The following is a 24,438-nucleotide window of genomic DNA, read 5'->3' as shown; positions in this document are numbered from 1 at the left end:
GTTAACTTCCTTAAATTTACACCTTTTTACCGTGGTTTTTAGGAAGTGTTGGTTTGAAATTTAGCACCCATTTTAGCATTTGAAAACTAGGCATACTTAGGTATCAGTTATAGTGCCTATGCAATATGTTGCAAGGCTGTAAGTGCTGGTTAACATTCTATATAGCCGGCAGAACGCCTAATGGGTGATCTGGCGTGACCCGTCCTACCCCAAATGCTTTGATACATCATCTTTGATCAAAGCAAGTGCAAATTCGGAGTCAGAAGCAAGCCAAGTCCCAGCAAATTTCACTTGTAGAAATTCTAGCAGGACCCAATTTTCCGTGCTTTTGGGTTATTAACCTGATCTGGGAGGTCAACTAGTGACCTAGGATCTCAGCATTGACCAGGACATACAAATAATTGGCTTTTTCTCGTCAGCGATGACCAGGACCCTCAAATCATCGGATTTCGCTCGTCACGAGCAGCACGCTCTTTTTTATTTTTCAGCGAAGCTCTGGCTCTTTTTATCAAGGGCCGAATGGCTGAGGGTTTCTACGCCCCTCCGCTACATGTAAGACGCTGAAAAGAAATGCCTAAATAGGTGAGGGTTAAATATCGATTGCTTTTTAAGTGCCGAAGCCCGAAACACTTTAATTTACTTCGATAGCAGTTTTTAAGACCAACGAGCTCGAATAATATAACTTCTTTAACAATGTAAGCAACACATAAAATGAATCGTGAGAGAAGCGGCTCAAGATTAAGGAACTATGAGACACTTAATAAAAAAACGGCATAGATTAGAAACTGCACCTAACTTGCACTGGTTTTTAAACCTTTTCGTTGCAGACTGGTAGATTAAATTTTAGGATTGATTTCAGCTGATGCTCAAATGGAGCTATTCATTCGTTCATTCATGCGACCATCCAATTCCATTCATAAAAGAAGCCAGTGACAAAATTGTTCATTTTAGATAAGTGTGAAATACAAACTCAATAAAAGTTTAATGATACGGCAAATTTGACAGCTTTTATAATGAACAGACAAATAACTTTAACGAATCAAGGTTGCGAGCCCCAAATAGGGGAGAGTGAGGTATAGATGAGCCAAGGGGCAAGTTTATTCACCCCATGTTTCTCAGCTCCTATGGCGCTGATTGACTTGAGCTTCCATGTGCCGTTCGCTTACGATGCTGCAGTCTTTCACGTGAGACGGCAACGTTCTCACGCTCAGCACCCGGTAACATGTGGTATCGCCCCTGATAACTAAGACATGTTTTGCCTTTAAAATGAGATGGTTGTTATCTGCGGTGCATGGTTATTTTCCTTAGCTGGTGTCATTAATCGAAAATGGCCACGGGTGGGGCAAGATGAGCCATTTTCACCTGGGGGAAGATGAGCCGGATAAGCCATTGTTGTCTCCGCTGTCGAAAACCAAACTGCGCTGCGCTTGTATCTGCTTAATAAAAATGGTAGGAAATTGTTTTTCTTTGTTGATTACACAAGGTGTAAGTGATTTGCAGATTATCTGAAGGATAAAATGATTTCTTTCGTGATAGAAAACTTGACGAGTTATTGGAAGGCTTAAAACAGTCACTTTTTGATGGAGGAAAAAAAACTTTGCCATAAGTATGTATGCCATGGAGTAAATATGTAAAAGAGCCCACTCTTCGCCGCGCCCGGGAAAAGAAGAGGTTCGCTTTTTCCATCAATGCTCAACTTTCCCCACGACGTGTCTCAACTTACCCCGCCCATGGGGTAAGATGAGCAACGTGCAAGATGATTTTTGACGTAGCCTTTCAGTACAAAAATAAGCGGTATGAAACATTTCTGGCCACCATTGCATGCGCAATGACCACCCTGTCCGTCCAACTCGTAAACGCAGAAAAATGATCAGTAAGTTAGCCTGTAGCTTACGAAAAACAAAAGCGGCTCAACTTACCTCATTCTTCCCTACGTTACACAATTGAAGGCATTTTTTAGGCCATCACAGTATTTGTCAACAATGGTTGTTTGGGGGCTGGGGAGGGTGGTTACTGGCTCATAAACTTTCCCCCCCCCCCCAAATAAAAGAAAACGAAACCGATCATCCGCGAAAAGAACTATTAAGCTCGAACCAAGGTGACGAATCGATTTATAGGTATGCAGGATGACTAACGATGCCACTTTTTTACTTCTTGTGTCAAATAAATTCCATCATCTGGATAGCACGTCAACATTCTATTTGACATTTTACAACAAACGCATACTATTTGGCGCGACTAGCCTCATAAATGTTCTGAAACTAAAACCGTTTCTTCGCAATTAACTTGGGACCACGTCATCCCAGCTTATGCACGACAAAAATAAAATAATGCTTCAGGATCGCTGGCCTGAATTCGAATGCTTAAAGTTTACTCAAAACCGGTGTGGCTGAGGCACTCTTCGCTACATCTCGTGACGGCCACCATTGTGTTGCATTTTTCGGTAAGCTATAAGTTAATAAGGAAAGGATTGGTGAGTGGTTTGAAAATAGCCCCCCCCTCCACCCCCCCTCCTTCTTCTGGAAACATTAGTAATCGAAAGATCTGGCGATGGTTTATCCACCTCCTCTGCCGCCGCGCTGCGAGGCCTCGATTCGTTCGGTATGTGGCTTCCTGAGCGGTCCTCCCCGGAGGCAAGGTGAAAGGTCATGGCCTGTATCAGAAATTTATACGTTGCTGAATATGTCTTATAGTTCTTCCAAGGCCTTGCACACCGTTTTATTATATCGGATAAACATTGCACTTTCTTGTCAATCAATACATTTAAAGAAAACTTGATCATAATCTTATACTGCGGCAATTGTAGTTCTGCTTACGGCTGCCTCTTTATGATACGGGCCACCACCACCTCCACTGCGCTGGAGCTCAGGCGTTCTACCCCTCCCCGCTACGGACCGGCCCTCGGGCTAGGTGTGTTAGTACTGAGCGCAAACCTGTAGTAGTCACGTGACTTTCATTCACGTAGCGGGAACAGAAGCTATAGGCGATACCAAGGACGGGCTCTGGGGAGGCAACCGGCGCGGAAAAATGCACGATTGTAGTTTTGGAAGAATATCTGTTGCAGTAAGAGAAATTATACAAAACATACGTGCTAGGAGCAAACATGTGTTATTCCTCCATACTTTGCGCTACATTTCCTTTCTCCAATGGCCAGCACTTAGCAAATAGTAGCGCAATTCTAAATTGGTAATATATGTGTACAGTAGCAACTGCGGGTCCCTGTACCACCAATGCCTACTTTGAATTCCACCCAGTGCGTGGTAGCGTGTATGCCTGAAACTTACATAGACCCGTCGTTACTATACTACCAAAGGCAAGCCCCTGTCATTGAAGCCCGGCAGCAACGCGCTCGCGTGACTGACGTTTTGGCTGATGAGAGGTCTCATGAATAAACATTGAGACGGCTGAGACGATCGCGGCAGCTTGACTCGAAGAGTGGTGGATGTCTCTGTCTCCCGTCTTCTGATCCATCGTCTTACATCTTCTGACGGTGTGTGCTGAAGCATTTTCTGTTGAAGGGACAACAGTGGATGGTTGAGCTTATTGAGGTGGACGGTAGATGTTTGTCGGTGGAGGGTTGTCGACCGATCGGTGGACAGTGGACAGCCGGTGGACGGGGTCTGTCAGCCGCGGACTCTCTGACACTGACAGCAAAGTGAGGTATCCAGACAGCGCCGTGACACCGCCGTCAGATCCCATCGCCGTGATGGCATATCGGCGGACCGTCAGGCCTGACCGGCCGCGCGTGCGACCATGCAGGATGTCGCTGTCGTCACGTCGCTGGCACTGCCAGTCGAATGGCAATACATCAGAACGTTGGAGTGGCGGCCGGCTGTGTTAATAAACCGACCGGTATCGATGCTCTAAACAAGTGATTGTCATCGTTGGACGCGGTGGAGAGCGCCTTCTCGTGATTCACAGTTCGGGGTACCTCCTCAAAGGCGGCCGATTCGAGGAACGGTGCGGAGCTCAGCCACGCTGTCTCACCGCACATCCGGTGGGCGTAGAGAGGGGCGGCTGGCGTCCCGTGACGACTCGTGACAGCTCGTGACAGTTCGTGACGACTTTTGGTAGGTCGTGGTGATCCGTTTTATCTTACGATCATTCGTAATCTTTCGTGACATTTTTGAGATATTTCGTGACGACCCGCATCTCAAAACAAGTCGTGCGAGTTTGAGATGATTGGTGAAATCAAGTGCTGACTTGAGATGTCTGGTGATTGGAGACGCCGATTTTCATTTCGTGATACAGGTGTATGTTAGGGGGGGGGGGTAGTGTGAAAGAGAGTCGACATATAAGTTACAGCTGTCGTGACTTATGGATGACTAAAGACGGGTAACAGGATGGGTCTTTGAGCGGCTCGAGTTGAAAACGCACGTTTTATACTGCGGTTGTAGCGCTTGTTTAACAAGAGGAAATCGTCAATCTACAGCATATCGGATGAACTCGACAAGGAAACACTGCATTTGGGGATACTGTCTGAGTTTTTTGCTGAGGAATTCTGTCAATTTCGGCGATTTTTGTCGGTGAAACATCGCCGTGCACCGCGCTCGGCATTTGACGGATCGCTGCGACACGGTGATAGCGGTCCGGTCTGCGTCCGCTTGCCGTATCGGGCGGCGGCCGGCGGCGTCCCCTAAGCCACTGACAAAGAGCCAGGTAGCCGGCGGCTGTGTTCAACACGACCTGCCGCTTTGTTCTACATCGCCGGCATCGGGCTAACGGTATGGCCAGCGCCCATTGTCGGCGGCGCCGCTCGGCCGTGGCGGCGCTCCTGACGAGGTGACGGAGCACGCCGGCTGACCGGCCCGCCGGCGGACGGTGGACGCCGGGAGGGAGCTGACGGTCGGCGGTCGGCAGGTCCGGCGGCGCCGCGTGTGTGGCCGCGCGGCGGTCGGCCCTCCAGCCGCCCTGCAGCGACCGCCCCCGGATACCGCCGGTCCTCATTACGGCTGTCATGCGCCCGCCGGCCCGCCGCTACCACCCAGCGCCGCGCGCCGCCATTGCCGCCTCCGCGCTGAATGCGGCAGACGCGGCGCTTGCAAGCGACGCCGCGGCGGTGTTTGTTTTAACGAGCCGGCAGGCCGGCCGAATAATTCATCGGTCGCATTGAGGCCCCGAAGGCCCCGACGGGCCGCCGTACTTTAGCACGGCTAATTACGTACTGGCACACGGAGCGCGCTGAGAACCCGCCCTGTGCCGCGGGGGACGGGGTGGTGCCGGTCACTCCTACCGCGGTCATTTGAAGGGATTAGTTAGGTGACATGACAGCCGTCGTCGCAGTGCCATCTCTCGTCGCTCGGTATGGGTGGCGTGTGTAGCTACATCAAAACTGGAGCTGCAGAGTGCAGGATCATGCTGTGCTTGTTGACATATGCGATTACTTGAGATAAGAAAACAAAGTGATGAATGTCCAAGGTGACTTTAATAAGCACGAAAGAAAAAATAATCAATGTTGGCACCCGAGACAAACTTTGGCGAACGATATGGTACCCGGTAGTTGTCAGTATGGCATGCGGTACTCGCCATCAATTATTGCAGTGCCAGTCTGGAGCTGGGCCTCGATGTTATATAAATTGTTGCATCTATTTTAGACAGCCAGGTTGGAGATTCATTGCGAACATCCTTGATCGCCGGCAGGTTAAACGTGCCTTCCGCCGGCCACTACTGATGCAGAATTCGGACCGGATGGGCCGGCGGCTCGCACGAGAACATTGGTCATGCATGAAGAATCGCATTCACAAGCGGCGCTGGGCGTCGGACGGATGTGTGAACAAGGACGAGACGTGACTTTTGGACGGATCTGTTTAGGCCAGAGCATCCCGTTTGACTTTCATGTGGCTAAACGGATGCCCGGTGGCCCATTCAGACCTTTCATCAGCCGGTCGGGTCGGGTCGGTGGCCCTTCCGGCGCCTGGCTCCGCGTCCGTTCGTCTTCGTCAGGTCGCGGACGGCCCATCCGTCCGTCGGGCCGCGCGCTCGGCGCCCCCGTGTGTATGCGTGTCTGCGCTCGCTGGCTCGCTGACGACCGGACGTGAGACCGATGATTGACCGTCGGCCGATGGGTGGCTGTTTATCGCGGGGAGGGATGGTGGTGCGGCCTTGCCTCTACGTGGGATCGTGCGGGCCCTGTGTGCGGGCAGCGACCTCTGCTAGACGCGGCACACGAATTATCTCCTGCTGGACCGTATACTTGTTCGACCGTAAACACTGCCTGGAGTGCAAGTTGGTGGTGGCTGTTAAAGAAGTGAAGTGTTGGTCGAAGGTATGAATAAGACGTAATGGAAACAATTCGAGCGTGATTATTCTTCAGCCAGCATTTGTCGTTCCACGCTGCTAGGATGTTGACTCCGTCTTGTTGAAGCATCTGACATTAATTATCGCGCCACGTAGCGGGTTTATGAACGGGTTCGGGCCGGCCGGGAGTGGTCGAAATGACTCCCGTCATCGCTCGATTCCCGCTCCCTACCTCCCACTATGCTAATACCTCTCCGACTGTGGACCTCCGAGGGCGCCTGCCGAGCGAGAATTGCTTCTCCGGCGGGGTGCGCGGTGTGAAATTCAACTTCATGAGGGCCATATGGAGTGGAGAATCCAACCGTACAAAGACCATATGTCAAACAAATTTGACTCGGAGATGACCAGATGGCATGGGGCATTATCGACAGTAGTAGTTGGATAAGAGAGCTGTCCATTTGCGAGACTCATCGAGGAACATCTACCGGCCATTGAACCTCGACTGGCCTGATATATACGACCGCTGGGAACATGATCTTGTGCGCTGTTTTTTTCGAGCATCTTAGTGGCAGCCGTCGGCTCTTAAATCATCATCATTATCGCCATTAATAGGGCATCAGCGTACAATGAGCAAACAGGGTCGTTTATTATTCGTGCTCAATCGCTAGCTGTACAAACATCAGACAACTGGTCACAGTCGGCCGATGGCGCGGCGCCTGAGCTCTCCTCTCGGTGGGCCTGTAATCTGCGTCACTGGGCCGGGGGCGACAGCGCTGCCATCCACTGCACATCTGGGGCGGCCGTTCTGCGTGGCCGGTCGCACTGGCATGCAGTAATTGCAGATAACAGTGGCGGCGATAGCGGCTACCGGTGCCGGCCGGCGGCTAGTCGCAGAGGACCACCCTCGCTCTGTCGAGTCTTGTTCATGTGCAGCTTCTGAACATTCCCTCATGTCTCGTCCCTTTTTTCTATCCCTTCCTCTTTTCCTGTTTCTCTTGTCCCCCTTCTCTCTCTCTCTCTCTCTCTCTCTCTCTCTCTCTCTCTCTCTCTCTCTCTCTCTCTCTCTCTCTCTCTCTCTCTCTCTCTCTCTCTTTTCTCTCTCTCTCTCTCTCTGTACCATTCTCTTTTACTCTTTCTCCATTTTCTTTTCCTTCGGTCTTCTCTCTCTTTCTCTTTTCTCTCGCTCTTGCTTTGCTCTTACTTTATAAGCTGTCACCCCTTTTCTCTCTGTTCTCTACTCTCCCTTTTCTACTCTCCCCTCCGTCCTCTCCCTTCTCCACTCTCCCAGTCTCCTCTCTCTGCCTCTGGCTGCTGCACCTCGCTGCCATCTCTGTCAGTGTCGCCGGCCTCCCGTTCTCCGTTCTGCTCTAGTTGCTGCTCAGATGACGCCGATATATCTGGGCCCGATCCGGCGGCGACGCTGGCGACGCGCCGCGCCGCCACAGTGACGGGCGCGGACCGATATTACGGCCACGCCGAGCCACCAGATCATCTGGTGGCGGCCGAGACGCGCGCGCCACATGGACTCGTAATTACCAACGGAGAAAGCCGCCCGACGTTTAATTAGAGCACGGCGCACCGAATTGCGGCCGAGAGCTGTCGCCTTTTCACGTTTTCTCGTGTGTCGTCGCGTGATTCATCAGCGAGTTCTCGCTGATTCACTGTCCGGGTGTGCGCTGCGCGTGCCTTCCTTCCTGTCCAGTGGGCGCGGCGCTGCTGCCGTCACCCGGTGCGCCGCCGCGGCCCGCCCAGTGAGCTGTACTCACCTCCCGGCGGTGTGTTGACGTGGGACGGGCTGTGAGCGGTCCCGGCCGGCGCCGGAGGGCCTCAGACGGCACCGCGGGCCGCGATCGGCACAGAGATCACCACCCCGAGCGGCGGCGTATTTCCGGCCGGTTTCATCAGAGCGGCCTGCGCTGGCCGTCCGCCCCGGCTGCCCCGCCGGAGACGGCCTCCCCGGAATTGATTCAGACGTGCTCGGCGGCTGCACGGTGCACGCTTTTTGCGAGGTGTACTCTTCCGCCGGCGGCGATGCCGCTATGTTGGTGTGCTGTCTCGGTCGGTCGGTCTCGTCGGAAGCTGTGGGCCGCCCCGTCCTCCGGCGGCCGCAGTGCTGGCGCTGAGCTGTCGGTTGGTCTCTGCGGGAGAGGAAGCCTGTTTACGGGCCGGGTGCAGAGTATACACGAGCCGTCGGTGGCATGGGGACCGACGCGACGTGGGCTCCGTACCGACCGACTGCGCTCTCACGCGTGCCACACTGCTACAGAACTGGGTTTCTAGGCTGAGTGGTTTAGCCGTTTTGGGAGCGGGGATTTAGGGACACGGAAAGTGGCCAGGGATGATATGACCGGTCGCACTGGGGGTATGTTGTGAAACGGTAGCCACATTGCAGCAGTTTGCGAATGCCGGTGGCAAGATGAACCGGGTAGAGCGCGGCGTTACCGGTTGCTCTCGCTGCCGGCTCGTGGACGCTCTGTCCGGCGGCCGCCGCCGCAGCGTTTCCAGTATTTCCGTCGACATTGTGAGTCATAACTTCGCCAGCGCTTCCAATTAATGCCGCGCTAGGGCCGTAAATTTTTCCGCTGCAACATGGAGAAGCTCGTAAAGATTGTCGTAAATACTGTGCGATTGGCCGTAATTTGTTGTCGATCTGACGTGCTCTGAGTGGGTCACCCGATGAAGGGCAGACCGAGTGGGCCGGCCTTTTTGTGACGACCGCCGGGATCATATGAGCTCGCTCCGGCCGGCTCGGGGCTATTTTCCGCCGCAGAGACACTGGAGAGAGGCTGCCGGGGCGGCGTCCGTTTTGTTGCCGGTAGTTTGGCGACTCTCAGAAAGTCGTACCGCCGGCCGTGTGGCCGCCGGACGCTGCCGGACGGTCGGAGGCTCGCTGCCCGGGAGAGGCCGGCGCTGGTGACCGCGCTCGCGCGCGTCTTGCAGCCGGCGGGAGGCGGCGCTCGCCGCTCGGCGGCCGACCGTCTGTTTACGGTCCGGCTTCCGCCGCCGAGCTGTCCTGTAACCGGATAGACGCGCCGCCCTCGCCGCCGCCCCCGCCCGCTCGTCGCCGCTGAGATACGAGCGGCCGCGTCGGACGACGACGAGGCGCCACCAGCCGGCCGTCGCAGTCATCGGCAAATGGCCGCGGCCGCGCCGAGCCGCCGGCCGCAAACTTTTCCGGCTCGTAAAGGGAACTTCATTTGGCGGCGTTCGGCCGGCGCCGCGCCGACCGTTGATGGAGCATCCGTAGCGCCGCGGCAACGGGCGCATTGCTCAGCGGCCGGCTCCGCGGCCGCGCCGCCCCGCCGCCGCCGGCCAGAGACACTTTCGCCGCGGCCGGCGGCGCCGTCGGGTCTGGGGGAGCACCTGTCCTCCGGTTGGACCGGTCAGCGCCAGCTGCCGACCGGCCCACACCGGCCGCCATCGCGTGGCGTCCCCGTGCCGTGTCAAGGATGCGGCCGGCAGACGCCAGACGGCCGGCGAACACCGAGATTGGCGCGGCCTGGTTCCGATATAAAACGGAGCTCGACTCGAGCTCAAGGTCTTCCTATGGATGATTGTGAACTTAAAAGTCAATGTTGCAAGTTTGAGTTCACTGAATATTAAACCACCTTCAAGATAAGATAACTGATATCAGTAGCTGCTTCATGTTTCCAAGGACCATTGTGAAGTATTTTATATGCTCCGCAATCGCATCATCAGTGATGTAAGATTCGATCAACAGCTCCTAACCGCGTATCGCCACCCTGCTCATGACTCGGGTCGGTGTCAGTCCATAGCTCGGCGTCAGTCCATAGCCAGCTCCGTCCGCGCGGACGGTGACCGTCACGGTGCTGCGGGGTGTCCAAATATTCCGGCCGCGGGCGCCGGCGTGTCGTGTTTGCTCCCATCGACCGGGCGTATCGGGACGCGGTCACGCCGGATCCTACTGGGCCGCCTGCTGCGGTTATTGAGATCGACGGGGCACAGCAGGGTACGGTAGAGTACGGTAGAGTACGGTAGGGCACGGCTGAGAACATCAGGGTACGGCCAAGTAAGGCAGCTACGGCCGAGCACGCTCGACACCATCCAACTCGTCTTGCCGATCGGGTAGGACGGAGTGCCGGGCGTCTCTGCGTGAAAGTGCACGCCGCTGCTGAGTGCAGCTGCCGCCCCGCTGACTGACATGTGGGCCCGCCCGGACATGCCGAGTGGTCCGCGCCGCGCCGGTCGCCACGCCGCCCGGTTGAGCAATGCACCGAGACGGGGACTGGTGGTACGGGTCCGCGCCGCATCGTATCATCGCGAGCGCGGGGATTTCTAGGGTGGGGCGCAGATATGGATATGTGATATGGTGGGATTTTCGGCAAATCCAATCAGCTGGGTAATAGGGTGAGATCTGAACCGGTTTGTGCGCTTCTGGACGTTAGTCTGGTGGAATAACCCTTGTGTCTTTTATTCAGTTATGTAAATTGTCGAGCACAGCAACTTGTGTGCTCCTAACGGTTGGCTCAACTTCTCTGATGACCACAATCGAAAGCATCGACATAGACGACTATCAGAACTTCCTCCGTCACAATGTCCCGTCGAACAGAGACTCGCTGTGACGTCCAACTTCCGCACCGTCTCCTTGGCACGGGGCCGGGCCACGCGCCCTGGTGCGCCACGTGCACCTCCCGGCCCGGCGCGGCGCGTCCGCCAGCGGTCGGCAAGGTCACGTCGGAGTCGTCAACGGTGCCGACGACCGACGGCGGCCGACGTTGGCGGCGCAGCAGCGGCGTTGGCGGCGCAGCGGCGGCGGAATCAGTGGGGCGGGTAGGCGAGCGGCGTAGGCGGTGGACAGTGGTTATCTGAATCCGGCCAGCTACAAGGGCATCTCGCAGCGAGCGGCCTCTGGTCTGTTTACTCGAGATCGGCCCATTAACGAGGTGGTCTATAAACACGCTCGGCGGCCCGGAGGAGGACGGCAATGGCGGCCGAGTTGCGACACTAGGCTCTGTGCGTGCGCCCCCGTTGCGTCAGTGACGGCGGGGGCGGAGCGGGTGGGATGGGTCGCCCCTAGTATGTTGGAGCGATGCTCTCGTTCACGTACGGTCCCCAGTCAGTTGGTAGGCCAGTCTGACTCCCTGGTGAATTATGCTGAGCTGATCATCGGCCATACCGAGTGGGCGGAAATGGCCTGACACGTCAGAGGCCATCGCCCATCCGCCGCCCGGGGCGCCGACGACCGGCGAGTGTCACCGGCCGGTCGGCGCCGCGCCGACGCGCCCTCCCGAAATACGCACGTGCCTGTGGACCGCGCCAACAACGGGCCGAGTGGCGGCCGGCCCTCGGCGGCCCTATGAGAGCAGGCCGCCGCCGCCGGCGGGCCCTGTTTATTTGAAGAAGTCACGCCTAGTGGCCCATTTGTCAGTGTAATTCCGTCGACGAGCGGCCCGCGCGGCGCGGCCGGACTTCAGAGAGCTATTTTCCCACTGGCTCGGCGCGGTCGCTGCGCCGTCACCCTCGCTGACGATGTCGTAATTGGACGCTTGGATAGCGATTTATTGTGCCGGTACGGTGATCATGATCATTGTGCGTGGGACGATAGCCGGTATTTTGGGCGCACACGCACCATGCGTCTGTTGTGTGCGTGTGCGTCCACAGCGTGGCCACTGTGTTTGACTGTGGCGGCATGGCGGGCTGGTGACTACAGCCGCTGAGCGCATCGCGCAGCTGCCTTTCCACGTGGTGATTCCAACCAGCTGGTAGGCATGCTTGGTGGCGCCCGGACTGTGCGCTCGGACGGTGCTCGCTGCGCCGGGCGGCATCGCACCACTCTGCCGCATCCATAGCGGGGACCAACGGACACAATACCTGTAGCGGCGGCCGCTCCCACGGCGCCCCAGGGCTGTACCGGCCGCCCGATTGGGGCGTCGATTACGGCAGCTGTGCGGCGGCCGGTCGGGACTGCGTCGGAGCACAGGTGCGCGTGTGCGCCCGGTGTCCGCCGGCCTGCGCCTGCTGGACAGGTGGGTACCAGCAGACACCGCCGGCGGCCGGCCGGGTCAGGCCGGCACAGGTGCCGGCCACTCGGTGACCGCCGGCTCGTGCCGGCCGACCGGGCGAGCTGAGCGAGCTCCAGCTGACGGTTCGCACGCTCTCCGAGATCGGCTGACAGCGAGTGGGGGCGTGATTCACGTGCCGAGAAGCTGAGAGGCCGCGCCGCGGTGGCGTGCTTCTCGGCTATCTGTCGACCGCCGGTGGACGGTGGACGCGCCACGGTAGACCGCACACCGAGAGACGGGGCAGATTATTTCGCAAGGCGAACTGGTGCTCGGTCGGTGTTCCGCCTTTGGGGGCGCTGCCCTATCACCTTGTTTTCTTTCACTGTTTGCAGCCATGTGGAACGACGATCCATAAGATTAGCGCCCTGTTTGGCCCTCTTTATACGTGCTGCGCGCCGTGTCGCAGTTCCTAAGTGTGCTCGTGGATCGTCGTTATGTCTGGCCTGGAAGGCTTACGAGCCGTCGGAGCGCGGCAGAGGCCTGATGCACCTCGGCTGTGAGGTTTGTTTAGCCGTGACTCTGTTATGGCGAGCTCCGCCGTGTTTATTTGTTTGTCCAGATTGGGTTTCTCTCTCACGTTCAGCGGTTCCTGGCTGGGTGACTTGGCGGCGGCTGTCCTGCGAAGTTTGGACGAGCACTCAGCATGCGCCAGTGGACTGTCAGTTGGTATTTGGCTGTGGCAGGAAATATGCGGCCAACTTCCAAACGATTTACCGGTTTCCGCCGCATGGGACAAACGTTTCTTCTCACACCGAACGAGCCACAGCGTCAGATGTGCGCCGACGCGCGACGGCCCAAGCGTTTTGTTTCCGATGGTTTTCCCGCGGGCCGAAAATGACTGCCGATTACCTAGCAAAAGGCTGTTAATTACCACCCTTGCGCTCGCATGGACGCTTAGCACCTCGCGCGGGTGTTTTTCGGCGTCCGAATTCGCCGAGCCTGGTCAGTAATCACCTCATTCAGCGGCCGGTGTGCAGTGACTACTGATGAGGCGCCGCGCCGGTTCCGAGAGTAACCGTGACGCCTCACGGATAAATGCTGCCGTCACCGCCCGCACGTCAGCGCCGGCCGACCCGTCAGCTACCTGTGCATGTGGCGCGGCGCCGAGGCCGGCCGTCGACAGTCGTTAGCCGGGCCGTCGTCAGTGAGCGATGATTCACCGTTCGACATCCGGCGGCGTCAGGTCAGAGCCCTCGAATCGGACGCCGCCGATGGGAAACGAACGAGCTTTTCCTACACGGATTGTAGAGCTCTGACGCTGCGGGCGTCGGATGTTAGATGATAGGGATGCGGAGTGAGAATAGCTTGAACTGATTCATTCTCTTTTTAAAAGAGTTCAGCTTATTTTTCTCCTAAGATGAGTAGTTTGAACTGATTCTCGCAAGTTTTTGACTGCAGTCATGTTTTCATTGCGTATACTTACCCAAAGTTTGGAGTAAGTTCCTATGCTGAAAGGAAAAATATAAACAAATTTCTGTAAAAAGTGGATGTTATTTTGCTGTGTAATATGTTTTCGACGCCTCTTTGACATTTTGTTTCTGTCTGTTTCAGGTAAGCATCACGCGAAAGAGGGACTAGCTGAGGGTGACGGGTTTGACAACTGACACGTGCAGTTCCGGTAAGGCCTGAATGCCCTGCCTGCCGAACCGTGCAGGTTCTGCGTCGTGATGCACAGCTACGTCGTACTCTGCATTCGTCGGTAGTACCGGCTCGTACCGGGTCGTAGCGCGTCGTACCGGGTCGTACCGCGGCGAGCCGCCGTGTACTCTGCGCCGGAGGAGGGGTCGGTGCGTCCTCTGCGGACGACCGGTGCGCCGGCGGAGGGGTCGGTGCGTCCTCCGTGCAGGGGTCGGTGCGCCGCCGCACTGACTGCGGCGCGATTAATGTCGTCCGACGACGGCTGGCGGCCGCGCTCGGCTGCACAGAGCGCCGCACTAACGAGTGTCACCCCGTCACCCGTGTCCCGCCCGCCCCCTTCTCGCGCAGTCCTTGTCTGTCGCTCGCGCACCCCTCTGTCGCACTCCTCCGCCTCCCCGCCGCCCCCTCCCCAGGTCATTACAGCACGGCCGACGACCGTCAGGGTCGCCGCCGTCGTCGGGCGCTGCTTGGTCACTGCAGCGTGCACGCGGCGTGATGCGGTTTTTGGGTGAATTTCGCGGCTGGCTAGTGGCGGCCGGCGTGCGGTGCCGTCAGTTAGGTGGCCGGTGCTCCCTCCCCCTTCCGCCGCCATGACGCGTGGATAGTCGGTCACCTGAACCGACAGTGGCGCGTGCGGGGGGGGGGGGTGAGGGGGACAGCGGGTGGTTTTGTTGAGTCAGGTGGGCGAACGGCCAGGAGCGCCGCTAGGGTCGACTGGTGGGTAGGAGTGGAGTGGGTTCATAAAGACCGGACAGAAGAGATTAGAGACTCCGTGCGTGGCTATTTGTATAATTGCCAGCAATTTACCGTAGTGAAGAGGGCATTGCAGTGGAACTGATTCATAAGCGTGAGAAGCTGTCAGGGTTTTTACTTACCGGCGTGGGAAGCCGAGAGCCAAGGGAGAGACTGGATGGTCACCGTTACTGGCTGGGCTACCTGCTATCCCGACAGAGCTCCCCTCATTACAGGGCATTGATCACAGTCGGCGCGGCCGGCCTCCCCGCCATCAGTCCTGCCAATGGGCCTACCTGTCGGGCCGGTGGAGCGCCGCGGCCGGCTGCGCGTCCCAAACACCCCTCGTCTGTGTCGGCGGCGGCGGCGGCGGCGGCCCCTGGGCGCGCGGTCGGACCCCGGCTACCTGTTGTGGTGGCGGCGGCTGTGGCGCGGCCGGCGCGCGCGCGCGCGACAGATGGTGTGCCTGCCGACCGAACGGCCGCCGCCGCCGGCCGGGGTCCATGGCCGGGGAGGCGGCGACGGCTCTCGACCTGAACGGGACGGTGCACGGTCACCGGCCTGAACCACGGTACACCGGTGCTGCCGGCACTCGAGAGGTGGCGGACCCGTGCCCCCGGGGCCCGAATACCGGCCGGTCTATGGGTGGATGAACGGTGATCGGCGATGGTGGAGATAAGAGGTGCGGAACGTCGGGTAGATATGTACAATGGGTTGGAACTTGGAGGAGCTGATGTGTTTCTTTCACTTCGCTGTAGTGTAGTGGTTGAAGTGCTCCTCCCAAAGTCTTCTTGTTGAATGTTATTTCGAGTTCTGCCGGAAAGGGCGCGTTGTACCGCAGAACATCATCTCCCTCTCCTCCCCGCTCAGAATCCGGCCGAGTCCGGCTGGCGCGGCCTGTCGGCGCGTCTGTTATGAAGGTTGCAATGCAACCGGACCCTTTGCAACGACAGGCCGTGTCCGGTGGGGCGTCCCCGTCCCCGGTGCAGGGGCGCCGCGTCATCGCGCGCGTCGCTCCGCCGCCGCCGCGGCCTCGACAAGCCCGGTACCGAACGGCGGCCGTTTGTCATTTCCGCCTGACATGCCCTTCCGCGCGCGCCGGGCGCGTGGCCTCGTTTCTTTTCGGGTCCGCCCCGGCCGTTGGAGACACGTGGGCGGCATACCGGCCCGCCGAGACTGCCACCCCCTCTCCCCGCCGGTGTACACCCCCTGCTCCCCCCTCGGGTCGGCAGGTGCCACGCGACCGGCCGACCGATCCGCAAAATAAGATACACATCGCGGCATATTCATCTTATCCGGGCGGCGGTGGCCTGCGATTGGCCGCGCCGGCCGGCACCTGGCGGTGACGTCAGGCGGCCAGCTGCTCCCGCCGGCCAGTGCCATTACGCGGCGGCCGTGCAGTTTTCGGTTTGGCCGGCCGGATTCAAACCGGCGCGGGCCGCGCGCGTGCCGCCACAGGGCCCCGGGCGGCGGCGGCGGCGGCGGCGCGGCGTCAGCTGACGGGCGGCGGCGGCGGCGGCCCCCACCTGCCCTGCCGGCGGCGGTCGGCGCCGCTCGGTGCAGCCCACCGCTGCGGCGGCCGGCGGCCTCCACTGGCGCCGGCCACTGCACTGAATCGATCCCGCCGCAGTCGCCCGGCCGCCGGCCTGCTCAACCACTAATAGAGCGCTGCCCAGGGTTTAACTGGGTTAGCGTAGCGTCCAGTGACGGCGGCGAAAAGTTTGTCGCGCCGCCGACCCCGACGCTGCCGGGGTGACGTCACTGGCCGTGTGCGTGACGTCACGTCTGTTGAGACGTGGGTGGGCTGGAATAGTGAGCGCCCAACAGCGCCTGCTTTCAAGATACAGGTCGGGACCTTGGGCGGCGGCGCTTTTTACTTATCCAATCACCACCCAATAATCGACGGGGAGTGCGCTGCCTGTGGAAGAATGGCTCTTTCTCCCATTCCGTCCATTTCTGGAGTCAATTCCTGGGCATGACTGGCACGCGCTGGCTCCCTCCCGGTGGTCAGCGGGCCCCTCTCCCCAGAGATAGGAGGGTGGCGCGCGCTCTCCCCTCCCCTCCCCGCCGACGCCGGGCCGCTCCCCTCGCCTCCCCGTGTTGTTCCTCTTCCTCCCCGTGTTGTTTGTTCCCTGGCCACCAACTCGGTCACTCGGCCCCGGGGCCAGGTCCCGCCGTCTCCCTTCGTCACAGGTCTCCCCATTCTCCTCTGGTCAACCCTTCTCTCTCCGTCTCCCTTTATCACCCTTCCTTCCGTCTCCCATCTCCACCCTATACCTCTGGGCCCGATCTCTGCCATCTATCCGTCTCTCCCATCTCCCCGTCTCCCTGTCTCTCCGTCTCTCCCATCTCTCGGTCTCCCTCGTCGCCGTGTCGCCCGCCGCGCCGTCCCCTGGCCGCCGCTCGGGCACGCCGTCGTCGGCACCCCGGCCGCACCGACACCGACGCGGCGGCGGCGGCGTACCCGCTCAGACCGATCGATGCGCCGCCTTATTGAATAACGGCTCTGATTTATCACTCGAGAATTGCCTATTATCTTTGCAGGACGGCGAGTAATTGGAAACTTATGGGTCAGTAACTCCGATATAAAATAGAAGGGATGAGCGAGCATATTGATGCGGGCAGCTCGGCAGCGCCGCCGGCTCAATGACGCCCCGAATGGGCCGGCTTCAAACGGGCACGCCGGCAAACGACCGGCGCCAGAGAGGCCAATAACCAGCGGCCCACCGCGGCGGTGACAGCAGCGGTGGCAGTCATGTGACCGGTGACAGTGACAGCAGCGATGGTGAACGGCGAGGCGAGGTGAAGTTGAATCATGTCTGATTTCGTGCTCGAAAGGACGGAATTCCTCAACGCGAGCGAGTCTGGAGATCTGACACGCCTGGTGTGAACATCAGTAGGCACAAGAGAAGAGGGAAAGAGAGAGAGAGAGAGAGAGAGAGAGAGAGAGAGAGAGAGAGAGAGAGAGAGAGAGAGCCGACAAGCCAGCCAGTCGGCGGTCGGTCGGCCGTGGGCAGAGAGGTCGGTCGGCCGTCGGTCGATTGATCTGATGCAGAACATTGGGTGAGCAGCGGCGGCGCGATTGGTCCCTCCGCCGCGCCTATCGATGTGCCGCCGGCCGATCCGCCGGCGGCGGGCGCCCCGAGGTCACCGCAGCCGCCGTCCACACTGCCAGGTGCTGCACCAGAGACGCACTCTGCCAATACTCCAACGAATCGGTCGGTTTTTCATTCGCAGGAGTCGTAAATTTGATCGGGAGGACGCGTGCTGCACGCCGTGCCAGGAGTCGTTGCACGGAATTTGGCCCGAGTCGCCAATTATGCGCTCATTCGGTCGCCGCTTCGAGGAAGCCAGGGCGCGCGTCCTTCGCGTGAACACTGGCTGTCAGCGGGCGGACGGCGCTGGCTCCTTTGTGGCCTTTTCCTCGGAACCGGCATTCATCGCGCCCCGCGTCCCTCCGAGTTCGTATCGCGGCGGCCGGTTCCTGGCGCTCTGCGGTCGCCGCGCCGTCACGAGTCGCCGCTCCGCACGCACGGTCCTCCCGTCCTCTCTCTGCTCCTCCCGTCCGGCTGGTACGGCACTGCTCTCTCCGGTCGTTTACTCTCGCTTCACCGCCTCCGCTGGTCGGGGTTGTGGTGCTCCACGGCCGTCCATGACAAACTCGAGCAGAGCCTTGATCTGGGAGCCCGCCGCCGCCGCCGCCGCGCTGCGGTCGGCCCGGCCGCGGCGGCTGGCTTTGTTCGGCGCCGCGCGGTGCACGGAGTCCAGGAGTCCGCGGGTGCCAGGGCAGCGACAGTGATGAACTGGCCGACAAATCGGTCTGACCGTACCACACCGAACTCCAGCGGGCCGGGTGTGAATGGGTGAGCCCTGGGGACGGCAAGAACAGCGTCCGCCATCGGCGGAACGGCCGGAAACCAGCCGAAACTGAACAACGCCGGTCGTCCGACAAAAATGCGTCAATCTACTGAGCTCTGTTCAAATTATCTCTGTGTTTACTTCAACAAACGACTTTTTGTAAACGTTTTCTTTTCTCGTCGGTTGGTGGAACGTCCAAGGCTGGACGATAAGCCTAATCTGGCCGTGTGGCGGTCGGTGCGGCGGTGGCGGCGCGTCCCCGCTGGACTGCTCCCCCGCCGCCGCCGCCGCCGCTGAGCGTTCCACGCTCGGCTGCGCCCGCGCTCCGCCGCCGCCGGCGCTGCCCCGTCGGGCCGCCGGTGGGGGAGGCACTGTGCGGCGGTGGGACGGCGGTCCTTGCCGCCGGCGGTGGGCGCTCGCTCGTGGCTGGCAGCTGGTGGCAGACAGTGGTTGGGGCACGGATGAGGAACGTTCAGTGTTCGCCATTACCAGGGTAGATGCACTTGTGCTGTTGTCATAACCGCACCTCCGTCACATCTAAAGTGATGTATGCAATTATGCATCGACTGACGATGTCTGGGACCATTGTCGGACTTTCAAACGCTCGGACGAACCGTTGGCCTCCGCCGGCCAGACGCGTCGATCGTCCCTGAGCGCTCGCCGCTCTGTGAAAGACGTGTCGACGATGTCGTTGAATGTCTGGAGGGCAGCGATTTTGTCTGGTGGGTTTTTGCCTCGGTGCGTCCCCGTGGAATGTGGTAACCGAATCCGTCGCGCACGGGACATTTTTCTGGGCGGAGGACGGCCGTTCGGCTCCGATTTCGACGCGTCTGGAGGGGAGTTTTTGCCGCCGGCGCAGGAAGCGACTGGCCTGACGATCGGCGACCGGTCCGGTCCAGTCTGAGGACACACAAAGGACTGGCGATGATAAACGGGTCGGGTCGAGCTCGAGACGGGCTCGGGTCCCGCCAGAGCGCCGCTCAGCCGAACATTGAGAACTGATTTCATGGAGCTGGATGCAGCGCACACTGCACTATTGTCTGTGTGGTTTGGTGTATAATCCAGTTCTGGTTAAAACCACCGCCACCCATGCTGTCTCGTCCTACTATCCTCTCCCGTTGCCCCTTCCCATTGTCCTCCCAAAGGCGCTGCTCCGGTTCTGCTGTTCCATCCCACTGTCCTGTCCCATTGTCCTGGCCCCGGCGGCGCTGCCCCGGTCCTGCTGCTCTCCTGACGCCGGCGGCCGTTAATCGGCGCACGAGGGGAGATTGCCATCGGCCGCCCGCTCGGCCTGTTATTACGGCCCATTTGGTGACGTCACTGCGCCGCGTACGTCGCGCCGCGCCGAGCTACCGCGCCTTGCCGCCGGCCGCCGCCATACAGCGGCCATTTTTCATAGATGGCACACGCTCAGAGGCGCGCGGCGTCCCAGCGTTATGATGGCGATAAATTGAATTAATCGACGTCATTATGTGTCTAATTGCGCCGTCCGTTAGTCCGAATTATTGCACACTGGAGTCATTTTTAAGGCGTCTTTGTTTTCGAATCAGGGCCGGGTGGATGTCACTGTCAGAGTGAAGATCAGCAGTCAGGGGGCGCTGGGTCGAAATCACCGCTGGCTCTAATCCAGCTGAAGCGCTGGTTGAAGAGCCTGAAACGATGGCGGCACGGCTGTGGGAGTGGTTTTTGTTTTAGTGTTGACAGCTGTCCTGGCGGGCGTAGGTGGAATGGTGGTGGGGACGACACGGGGGCGGCGTGGAGCCTCGGACTATCATGTCGCGGTGACCGGTCTGCGGTGCCTCCGTCGACTCCGGCCTCGAGCGGACGCTGAGATAGATCGGCCGTCGCCGGCAGCGAATAGCCGCCAGCCCTGGGGAGAGGGGACGCCGCGCTCGCGCTCCCCGCCGCCGCCCGTCCCCTCTCTGTGTGTCCCACCTGCCGGTGCCTCCCCTCCCCTCCATCGGCGGCCCGGCGGCGTCCGTCGGCGGCCGCACCGAGATTGGGGCGGCGCGTGGCGGCGGCGGCGGCGGCGGCACGGGCGCCGGCTGTTGCCCGGCGGCGGCTGCTGGCTTCCCTTTAACACCGGGTCAGGTGGTGGCGCCGGGCCGCACTATGCGCCACTTGTTGCCTATGGGAGTGGCCAGCTGGTGTGGGGCCGCGCCCGCAGCCGGGCCGGTCAGCTGGTCGCCCTCCGACCGACCCGCCATGCGGGGGCGGAACGCCGACGCCTTGTTGCTGGATGTGATTAGGTATTGTGTGTTTATTAGATGACGCTGCCGCGCCGGTTTAGGGGTTTCTGTGATGAGTATCTGTGTCAGGACTTTCACTCGTTAATATGGCTCTTCAATGGGAGCTTAATTCTAAACTGAGCTAGTTATGCTTTGTCTGTATCCTGTTGGTTGTCAGGGATGATAGCTACTCTCCATTTCACGGCATGAAATTAGCTCGCAACCGCTGATACGCTTAGAACAGTCTAATAATAAGACTGGTCTGATCTCAGTAATCCGCTTTGTGGCAGAGTTTTACGGGTGTCGCTCTCAGCTTAAATCTGAGTGACGCAAATGGTTTGTCCTGCCCGCTGCTCTTGAAACCGCGAGAAGCTCAAGTCACCGCAAGACAGCGCACACATTTTCGGCTTAACACTTTTGGCCGCTAAATTGTGGTCGTCTGCAAGGCGGTGTTGTGACACTGTTCAGCCGAGAGCCACGTCACGCGGGGCGATGTCTGACTGAGGGCGTGTGCGCAGAATGGACTTAGTTAGCGAGAGCGGTACCTTTTAGAGGGGTTTTATTACTGGAGCAAGCCGCCAGCGGCAACATAACGTGACGCGGGATGACGTTGCGTGACGTTAAGTGACGTGACATGCCGTGGTGATTTGACTGCTGCTGCATGGTTCAGCTGCCCCGGGGACCCGCCCAGTTCCGCTCTCGGCCTGCAAGAGTCATGAGCAAGTCGCTCTGCATCGCCCATTCCCGCCGCAAATGAGATCGTTTGATGCATTTCGTAGAATGCTCTTTCAAGGGTCTCTTTCTTGTGCTCGTATAGCTTCTCTGCGGTTGGTATTCGTGGAAGATGCTAAAACGCTTCATTGATTGGTTTTGCCCGGTTTTTGCAGCAGAGTGCGTCTCTCTTTGATGTAATTCCGACGGTTGATCAGAGGTGCGGCGATAGACCCGGGGGTGCTCTCCCGGTGCCACTGCCGCCGCCGCCGGCAGGCACCTCCTCTGTCTGACAGGCGCGGTGACCGATCGCTCCCTCCGACCTTGCATCCACCGGATGGCCGACTATCTAGGAGCGGGCATTGTTCTGCCGCCCTCGGCTCTCGCGACCAGAGCGGAGGACGGCGCCGCCTCCCGCCTCGGCTTCCGCGTCCGGACTAGGACGCTGGTCCTCCGCCTGTGCGTCGGCCTCGTGCGTGGCACGCGCACTGACGCATACGCATTGTGGTTTCCGTCGGCGACACTTTTGGCAGAGAGCTCGCCGGAAGTGCGGCATCCGGTCAGAGAGGAGCGCCGACTCGGGACTGGGTCACTTCGAGACGGAGATGGATGGAGATGAGGGAGGGGGGGGCGGTCACTGCCCCGCGCTCTGGCGGCCCGTCAAAGTGCCGTACAATAACACTGGGTGCCATAGAACAGCCCTGGTTCCGGTGCCCTGAAACTCCAAACAAGCGTCGTCGCTGTATTCTCCGCCGCCCTCCTCGCCTTGGGATGCGCGTTAGCCCCGAGCGTGTTTGCGTAGTGTGGTGTGACGCTGTTCCTTTGGCGGTGAAGGAGGCGGTGATTGACGGAATTAGCGTGTCATGCGTAGGTGTTTAGCGTGTCGGCAAGATTGTTTGCCTCGTTATGGTGGCTTCGTGCATGTGCTAGTATTAGCGTTGAGCTGAATAGTGATTCGTGCGTGCAGCGCCTGGCCCAGTTAGGCTATCAAAACGGATCATCTTGTTTTCGCACGTCATGTTCTTATTTTAGGAGCGATGAAGTCATGTGCGCAATGCGTTCATGGGTGGATGTAAATCCGTTTCCCTCTAATGTCAGATAGCCCGAGTGTGCTGTAGAATCCAGTATCCTTGAGTGCGGCCTCGGCGCGGCCATGGCCGGTCGGTCGGCCCGGACCGCCGTCGGACGCGCACCGTCTCGGCGGCCGTCGCCCCGCCGGCGCCGATACGGCGACAGGTGGCGCACCGTTGGTCGGAATTCGGCCCGTGCGGTGCCGTTTTTAATTCGACGCCGGTATAATGACCAACTTTGTCGGACGCGCGTCACGCACCACCTACCAGCTCCCGCGGCGGCGGCGAGGAAGCTCGTTTCTCGGCGCACGTCCGCGGGCGCCGTGCGACCGATCGGCCGGCCCTCGGCTCCCGAGCCAACACGGCAGCGGCCGCGCACCCAGCCAGAACAGCGAGCCACGCGATCGGTCGGCGGACGACCGCCGTTGTTTTTTTTTTTTCTTTTTGCCTTCGGCCCGGCTCAGGCGGCCACCGACGCGGCGCCGATCGGCGCTTTTTGCCGCCGCCGGCGCTAATGGAGCAGTATTAGTGGGGTGGGGGCGCGCCGGCGCCGCACGCGCTCCACGCGCTCGCCACTGAGCGGAGAGCGTCGACCGCGCCGGTCGGCTTTGTGCGCTGCCTGGCTGGCTGGCTGCTGGTCGTTCGGTGCTCTGGTGAAATGGCTCGTTGGTCGGGGGAGAGAGAGGAAGGGAGGGCGGATGGAGCAGGGAAGCGCGAGTCGCGTCGCTGCACGATGCTCTGCGCAGAGATCGTCGCGCTGCGCCGGCCGCCGATGCTGCAAGCATCGCGCTGTTTTGGCCCGCGTCGGAGCAGCGCTGACGGTCATTGGGAGGGGAGCACAGAGCCGCCCGGGGCGGCGGAAAGGGCGTGATCGGCGCCGCGCTGAATGGGCGGGGGCGGGGGCGGTGGCGGCGAGGTGAGCAGGAGGCCAGGGCGGGGCCCAGCACACCCGGCAGATTGTGATCGGACGCCGACCAACACACGCAGCCGCTAACCTTGGCCGTCAGCGTGAGGCCGACTTCTTTCAGACGTTCGACGCCTACCGTGGGCGGCCGCCGTGGTGCTGCCCTCTATTGTATATCGCGATCAACTGTAATACACCATTGTTCCGCCAGAGGCCAGCACCGCCCTGTGTTATTACGAAACCGCCGCCGGCGTGCTTTGCATCGTTCATGGGCCGCGGGATGTCGCGATTACACTGCACATGTTGCTAAGCAGCTGAGATATGCCGGGCCATTGTGTGCTGACGCGGGTCCGCCCGGCCCATCGCATCCGATCTGGCCGGCCGCCGCTTAGCATGCACGGCCGCCTGAACGATGAGCTCATTTCGACAGTGGCATGCTCACCAGATGGCCTCGATCTTGTTTCAGGTAAGCACTGCGGGCCACTGGAAGGGCGCTCTGGGTGGATATAGGACCGACCATCTCACGGTAAGGCAATGCTGGCGAGCTCGTGAAGAACTCATGACTGGTACGTAAGAGTAGTAGTGCATGGCGCATGGCCGAGGGACGGGACGGGACGGGACGCACGCTGGAGCTGGACCCGAGGACGGAGGGCAGTGTCCATGAAGCTGCGTGGTGGTTGTGGAGCGCCTCCGGTCGTCAGGCGCCCGAGGCGTGGGAGCGCGGGCCGCCACCGGAAGTGGTGTGGTTCCGGTGATGTGGCGTGACGCCCGCCGACGGCACGCGACTGTCGGGGAGAGAAGGCGATGATCGGGGACCGACGGCCGGTCATTGGTGACGGCAGCGATGGATAGATTTGTAATCGGCGCGTGGTTTATGTGGCAAGACTGTTCGGTGGCTTTCCAGTCATACCAGTCACGGGTGATGGTTATGTGTGGTCAGAAAATTACCGCCAGTGATTGCAGCTAAGCTGAATGACCGCCACATTTACGATATAACGCCGGTGACCACTGACCACCCGTGTGCCATGATTTGCGAG

At 59.6% G+C, this 24,438-nt stretch overlaps 1 protein-coding gene across 39 annotated transcripts in view; it reads left to right on the top strand.

Moving 5' to 3' along the window:
• The window catches only part of LOC122372563 (protein daughterless-like), a 79,127-nt gene that overhangs the window by 30,823 nt on the left and 23,866 nt on the right, over positions 1–24,438 (top strand). For 11 of the 39 annotated variants that reach the window (XM_043349886.1, XM_043349889.1, XM_043349884.1 and 8 more), the window contains exon 6: positions 23,868–23,927. The exons of the other annotated variants lie outside the window; for them this stretch is intronic. In XM_043349886.1, the coding sequence (XP_043205821.1) occupies positions 23,868–23,927 (60 nt within the window). The remainder of the gene's footprint in view (positions 1–23,867; positions 23,928–24,438) is intronic. 39 annotated transcript variants of the gene reach the window in all.

This window comes from Amphibalanus amphitrite, unplaced genomic scaffold (assembly GCF_019059575.1).
Source record: "Amphibalanus amphitrite isolate SeventyFive unplaced genomic scaffold, NRLGWU_Aamphi_draft 001373F_arrow, whole genome shotgun sequence".
Classification (NCBI taxonomy): domain Eukaryota; kingdom Metazoa; phylum Arthropoda; class Thecostraca; order Balanomorpha; family Balanidae; genus Amphibalanus; species Amphibalanus amphitrite.
The sequence above is the reverse complement of the archived record's forward strand: the minus strand, read 5'-3'. Positions and strand labels throughout refer to the sequence as shown.